This window comes from Tripterygium wilfordii, chromosome 21, assembly GCF_013401445.1.
Source record: "Tripterygium wilfordii isolate XIE 37 chromosome 21, ASM1340144v1, whole genome shotgun sequence".
NCBI lineage: Eukaryota > Viridiplantae > Streptophyta > Magnoliopsida > Celastrales > Celastraceae > Tripterygium > Tripterygium wilfordii.
This window is the reverse complement of record NC_052252.1, coordinates 13,394,964-13,402,351: the sequence shown is the minus strand read 5'-3', so window position 1 is coordinate 13,402,351 and position 7,388 is coordinate 13,394,964. Positions and strand designations below refer to the sequence as shown.

The window sequence follows — 7,388 nt, the reverse complement described above, 5'->3', positions numbered from 1 at the left end:
TGAAGAGAATTAAGGAGAGATTTCATAAAATTTTTGACAAAATACTTTCTCATAAAAAAATGGGGCCATTAGAATGGAAGGGGATGAGAGTTAAGTTATCTATGAGTTAAAAACTTATTCTATCCATGTACATAATATTTTAACATAAAAATAAGAATAAATTAGTAAATTAAATCAATTTTCTTTCTCTTTTTTTCCTTTTATGATGAGGTATTTGATATACTCATTATTTACATTATTTTATACTCATAATTGTATTTGTTTTTGTCTCGTTTGGATTGAATTGAACTATCATAATACCTAAAGTCTACATTTTATCTAAATTTCAAGTTTGGGATGAAAAACTATTACTTTATGTATAAAAAAAATTTGGATCAGATTGCCCTTCCTCGAGTAAGGGTTTGGCCCCTCCTCGAGGAAGGTTGTGACTTTTAACAAAAATTAAAGGGCAAAAAGATACTTTTCGTCCCTCAACTATAGGGCAAGTTTCATTTTTGTCCCTAAACTTTTTTTTCTCCCATTTATGTCCCTCAACTATTGAAAAGTATCATTTTTGTCCTTCCAAGTAATATTGAGGTTGGAAAAAACCTGATCTGACGAACAACATGATGCCACGTAGGATTTTTCAATGGCCGGATTTATTCGAGGGATAAACATGGTACTTTCCCATAGTTGGGGGATGAAAAAGGGAAGAAAAAAAGCTAAGGGACGAAAATGAAACCCGACCAATAGTTGAGGGATGAAAAGTAATCTTTTGCCAAAATTAAAGCACACTTTTGAAGAAGGAAAGAAAGGCCAAAGGGGCAAAAACGATGGACTTAAAAAATAAGAGTTTGCAACAAGTCAAAAGGTAATTTTGAATTAGAAAAGGGGGCTAGACTATTTAAATATAAAACTCATAATTGTTTTAGGGTTAGACATACTAATTTACACCGAAGAAGAGGGAAGTTAGAGGTGCAAGCCGTGCAATTGTTTTCTCTCTGTTCTTAGTGTTTGGTTTCTCTAAACTCATGAATCTCTAAATTGATTTCTTTGTTTGATTGTATAATGAAGAACTAATCCTCTTTGCTATAGCTCTAATGTAGCTAGGCCATGAATATTCGATAAGTTTGGCTATTGTTAATTCATAGTTATTATTTCATGATTGAGTGTCTATTAGTGTTCTTAATGCTTTTGAATATCTAGTCAATATTTGAATGATTTGATGCTAAACTGAGACTGAAAGATGATGTTTTAGTCGCATGCTTAACAGGCCAAAGGATTCGAATATAATTGGTTATAGTGAAATTAGACTCCTTGATGCTTTTTTACATAGAATTAATCAACTGCAATCTGTGTATTCTTTTCTAGTAATTAGTTTAATTGATTTAGTTTAGTTAATTGAAAACCAAAATTCGATTGTTTAAATAGTGTTAGAATTAATCATAATCGGTACTCCGCAATTTTAGAGAATCCTCGAGGGATCGACATTCTACTCATCAGTATATTACTACTTATGCGATTAGTACACTTGCGATTTTGCGTAATATTACACAACTCTCGTGTTTAGCTTTCTTTCTCTCCGAATCCGAAAAACCATCCCAAGTCAAGATTGAGGAGATTAATGAACCTATCAACAGGGGCGGAGCTCTCCTCTGGGCCTGGATTTTGAAAAAAAAACTTAGTACATATATATATTAGTGCAAGGGATGAAATGCATGTTGCCTTGATGGTGAGTCCATTGTTTTGTCTGATTGTTAGTCCTCAGGTCGAATCCTAGACCATTGCATTCTTCTATTTAATTTTTTAGCTTATTCATTTTCTGTCAGCATTTATTTTTTTAGTTTATTCATATTTTCTGTTCTTATTCTTTTTTCTTATTTACATCATCAAGCTTATTCATTTTTTCCTCAGTTCGAATCCTAGAGTATTGCATTCTTTTATTTAATTTTTTAGCTTATTCATTTTCTGTCAGCATTTATTTTTTTAGTTTATTCATATTTTCTATTCTTATTCTTTTTTCTTATTTACGTCATCAGGCTTATTCATTTTTTTGTTCTTATTCTACCTATTTTAAATGATTGTTTGTTATTCAATTTATTCACCTAAAGATTAAATCAAATCATCTTTGTTTATTTTATTTAATTTCAGCTCTTTGTAATATTTGATCTATTATAAATCATGAAACAAACCTTATTGGCCATAATATCAATTAAAATGACTATAACCTTGCAAACAAAGTTATATTTATTGTATTAAATTTTAATTTTAACAATAAAAATAAATAGCCGAAAAAAATTTCAGACCATTAGGCCCCCCTCACATAAAATCCTGGCTTCGTCCCTGACTATCAATCGCTCACTTATTCAATCTGGTGGAGCAAAATTGCAAGGCCACCGTCCTTATGAGCTCATCGACAATGTTTATAATGGACTGAATAATAATGTAATAAGACCATCTCCAACACCTTCAAGGAGTGGCTCTGCTGGTCCCAAGATGGGAGGAGGGTCATCCAGGAAGCTGAGGTTGAAGGTGCTGACAAGTTGTGGGAAAATACCTATTGAAGTGAATTCGACTGATAACGTGGGAGAGTTAAGCAAGGAGCTTAAGAGGACGCAACAGAGCCTGAATTTTCAGCTATATCCGGAAGGGTATTTCTTCATATTTAATCAGAATGTGATGGAGGAGAATCGATCGTTCCGGTGGAACCATGTTGCTCAAGGTGATACCATAGAGATCTTCACATTTTTATGTTTACTTTGCTTCCTTTATATATGGCGGTGTGTAATGTATAATAAGTTTGTTTTTTGTGGATTTGAGACTATTTTGGTTTTGTTTAATAACATGTATGACTATTTTTATATATCATCATGTTCAATGTGGAAATTAATTGTATTTACATATAAAACACCATTGTTGGGGGAGAGGGATTAGAAGAAAGCTTAACTAAAACATGTGTAATTAAAAATTATCCAGAACCTAAACAGAACAGTAGATCCAAGGGAGCAGAAGAAATCGATCTGGGGTAGATGGAGCTGACCTAAATACAGTAGAATAAAAGATGGAACGAACATGTATATATCAAGGTAAAATGAACCCATATATCCAGGCCAACCCAAATTGAAGAACCTATGTAAATCTAAATCGAAGGAATTCAATTAATGTAAACAAATCACAACCTCTTGTCAATCACTTGTGAACTGGGAGAGACGAAGAAGAGAGACAGGGCTCATTACCTGTGGTCGGAATCCTAGTGGTCGATGATAAACTCCGAAGCTGGTCTCCCTCACTCTCATACGGTGCTGGTAAAGGGAATTGATGTTACCTTAACTTCACTCGCGATTTCTCATAATGCAAAAGGGTTACTTGAAGGGTAAAAATGGGTTAACATTAAATTGTTGAGGATAAAATAGGAATATGCACAAAAATGCTAGTAAAATTGTCCTCATGGGGAGCATTTGAGAAATGGGCATTTATGCTCCCAAAAATGCATTGGAATTTCCACCATAAAATGGTTGTTTGGCAATGTTGTAGCATTTATGCTTCTAACAAGCATAAATACTTCTCAAAAACCTTTACCAAATGGGGCCTTTAGTTTTTACTTTTATGTGAAAACTTTCATTCAAAAGTAGGGCATATTTTTTTTTCAAGGGCATAAAGAATCTCGTTCGAGGTCAGGAGCTCGATTCTAAACTGTCGTAACTATTTCCAAGAAGTTTGTAGGGGGCCTCGGCCCATCTAACTTGTCGGGCGGGTTTGTGCATGCCTAGTCCGTTCGAGTTTGGGTTTAATGGACTGTCCAAAGGACATGTCTACAGAGTTGTTCTCGGTTATCAAAAAAATTTATTTTTTCAAGAGTTAAGCATGTTCTCTTTAATGGATTCATGTTTGTCAGTTCGGTAAGAATTTCAGGGAATGTTTATAAAGTTGTTTTTTTTATTTTAACGGTCATTGGTTCAAATCGCTAAACTAACTTTGTTCTACTTGATTTATGAGTCACTAGTTTAAATCATAGAATAAATAATCTAGGATCAATCATCTCTTATAACGAACTACTCATCGATGAAATCTAAAAACATATGCTATATAACAAAAAACAAGTGGGATTTTTACTTTATAGTTCTATCTTATGGTTTTTCTATATTGATTGTGGGATGAGATTCAAATATTAAATTTCTCTTCCAATATTGAGAGATTGGATTTTCAAGTCCAACTATGATTTGTGTTGGGTCTTATAAGGCTCAATATGGTTGGCAAACGCCATTGACGTAGCAAGGAGCTTTTGTGAGGTGTTGAGGTCACAATGCAAACAACTATTCAATATTATTTCTTACAGTGGAAGTCTTAACAAATTATGCTTATAAAAAACTCTGGTTTTGCTCATTGAAGGAGTCTCTGAATCAGACATACAACCTACCATATAATATACTAACTTATCATGTTATTATTTGCTCAATTTTTTAATCAGGAATCTACTATAGCTGGTTACGAAGAAAAATCCAACGTCAATATAAAATATTTTGCGATAAAGAAAACGTTCAAACGTTCTTGTTAAGGTCTTTCTTTACATTTCTTTCAATGGTTTTTAATGTTACAAGTCTTGACTAGGATCGAAGACCAGAATTCTGGCGATCAACATAGTGAAGCGCATCTTGCAGGATTGATGCTAGCAGCATTTTATCAAAGATACTCCTGTTCTTCAGCTGCTCCATTTCTGTGATGGAATCAATGAAGATCACTATCGCTACTCTTACTGGGAAGCGGTTTACTTTGGAGGCTACAAGCACTGACCTCATCTACGATGTGAAGTTGAAGATTTGTGTTAAGGAGGGGATTCCGCCAGATCAACAGAGGCTAATCTGTAAAGGGAAACAGCTAGATAACTGGCTAACCTTGGGTTACTATGAAATCGGAAAGAATCCTATTCATCTAGTTCTACGCCTTCGAGGAGGAGGAGGGTTTATTCCAGAGGATATTAGCTTGGAAGGGATTGAGTCTGCAATTCGTAAGCTACAACAAATCGAGGCATTTGTGTTCTTAATTCCCTTGTTACAATTGTTACTTTTTGTGCTTGGATCATTGAGGCGTAGTCATCACAACACTAAGTTCCAACTCTTCACACGGATAGTCTATGTTCTCTCTGCCTTTCTAATATCAAACACCATAAGCAAGATGCTATCTACTTCTTTCATTAATGGATTGTTTCCTATTTGGGCAGTGTTCTTGGTCAGATTTTATGGAGGTACTGATTCCATCTCAGTCTACAATATTGAAGATAACAGATCCGCGAAGACCTTTAATTGGATTCTTCTAGGTCTGTTGCTTTCAGTGATCAGTTTGTTTCTCAAGTACCAAACATTTTGGCTGCCTCTATTTGTCTTTTTGGTTCTCACTGGTTTTAAGTCTTGGGAGAGAGCTGCAGCCCAAAATTCGGCAAGCAATGGTTTGGTAAAAGACACAAAAGTAATTGCGGATTTCATGACCTATGAGGATCAATTATGCATCAAAGATTTTGTTACTGATGAGCACGAGTTTGGGGGAGATGATCCAATGGACATGGGAATCTACAATTATCTACTGCAATTTGAGGAGAAAAATGTTGAAGCTCATCCAACACTCTACCAGAAGCGTTTCAAGAATAAAAAAGAAGTTGTTACAATTGGCAAGATCTGGCAGTGCAAAGGTGAGCTTTTAAGCGCTACAGGAGACCCAGATGAGATACTCAAGGACATTTGCCTTTCTTTTGCATGGTTTAACTTGCTCCGCTGTAGATTTTCACAGTACTCCTTGTCAGATCAGGCCAAGAGGAAGTTGAGCATACATGTTCATAAGGTACTTTGCTCAGGTAATCACAGAATATTCAGAGTGATTGAACTAGAACTCGCATTTCTCTATGATTCTTTCTACACAAAGTACCCCACTATCTTTAGAAAAGGTTTCCCAATACATAAATTTGTTGAGCTACTTGTTTCCATAGCCGGCTGCTGCATTGCAGCATTCTCTCTAAGAAACTATGAACCAGCCAATCAAGACTTGAGTGGTGTCACAGTTTTTGGCTACAATGCTGATAGAGTTGTTACAGGTTCAGCTATATGTCTTATCGCTGTTATTGAAATTGGACAGTTTATCCTCATTTTATGTTCAGATTGGGCAAAGGTGATGTTAATTTGCTGCTATGTCCAACATTCCAAATTGCAGAGGTCTAATTTTTTTGAAAGAGTGTTAAGATTTATATGCAACAGACGACTGTTAAAGCCATGGGAACAAGTGCTCGGTCAATACTCTCTTCTAGAGTCCTTCGACTATAATCCTAATGCCTTGCTATACAATTCTTTCACTAGTGCTTTTATGGATATTCCTCGAAATGGCCAGAAAGAAAGTGCCCGTATCAAACTACCTTTAGAAGTGAAGCAAGCAGTTTCACATTTTGTGCAGCTAAGTCGAGCCTTCCATGTAACAAATGGATCAAGTTTTTTGGGGCATGATCTCATTTGGGCGTGTAAACTTGAATCACTTGTTCATGTTATCATGGTCTGGCATATAGCCACCAGTGTTTGTGAGATGGAGTCATCACAAAGCAACCAAGGAATGGAAAGAGACAGGGATTTCATTATGGCACCAGCCAGTCAACAGATGGAAGCAAAAGGAGATTTCAATGTGGCACAAGCTTCCCAGCGCCTGGAAGTTGGAGGCAATTCGGGAGAAACAGAAATGGATTTAGAGGTGCCAAAACCTGTCCAAGGTAAAAGAAGAAAAGTTGATCCAAACTATAAAAGAAAAGAAGACAAAAATTTCATTGTGGCGACTTCCTTGTCAAAGTACTGCGCCTATTTAGTGGCATTCTGTCCAAGATTGTTACCTTACCATGCTTATTCTACGGAGTTCATTTTCGACCGGGTAGTTTGTGAAGCGAGGGAATATCTAGAGGGATGCCACTCCATGACCAGTAGGTGCCAAAAGATTATGGCATTAGGTCCTGGAGAAAATATTCTGAGAAGAGGTGCTGAGCTTGCGAAGGACTTGCAAAATATAAAAGAATCTACACGATGGAGGATTTTGGCCGATTTCTGGGCAGAGATGATGTTGTTTGTAGCAATCTCAGACGATGAAACAGCTCATGCAGAGTACCTAGCCAAGGGGGGAGAGTTCGTGACTCACTTGTGGGCTTTGCTCTATCATGCAGGAGCCACAAAGCAAGACTGGACAGAGATGGGTGTTTGACTCGACTTCATTAATGTTGGTTTGGTCTCTTTGATGTACGAACCTTTTATTTTAACCTTTTCCTTGATTGGTTTTGGAAAATCTCATCTGAGTTGTGCGTCTTAGAATAGAGCTTTGTTTGATATATATGAACACTGGTTCTGATACATTTCCTTCTTTATTTTCATGTGAATTTCTACTTTATTTGA

General features: G+C 36.0%; 1 protein-coding gene across 2 annotated transcripts; it reads left to right on the top strand.

Annotated features, from left to right (window-relative positions):
- Nucleotides 1-4,516: 4,516 nt before the first annotated feature.
- On the top strand, nt 4,517-7,388 carry LOC119988246. 2 transcript variants are annotated; one of them, XM_038833218.1, is made up of 2 exons: nt 4,517-6,987; nt 7,020-7,388. In XM_038833218.1, the coding sequence occupies exons 1-2, from the start codon at nt 4,699-4,701 to the stop codon at nt 7,086-7,088; spliced, it is 2,358 nt and encodes a 785-aa protein (XP_038689146.1). In that variant the 5' UTR covers nt 4,517-4,698; the 3' UTR covers nt 7,089-7,388. The 2 variants fall into 2 exon arrangements, with proteins under 2 accessions (XP_038689146.1, XP_038689145.1); XM_038833217.1 differs by having other exon boundaries at nt 4,517-7,388.

What these genes read in the sequence shown, in the direction of transcription:
- LOC119988246 (XM_038833217.1), top strand. Translation starts at nt 4,699, where the DNA reads ATGGAATCAATGAAGATCACTATCGCTACTCTTACTGGGAAGCGGTTT.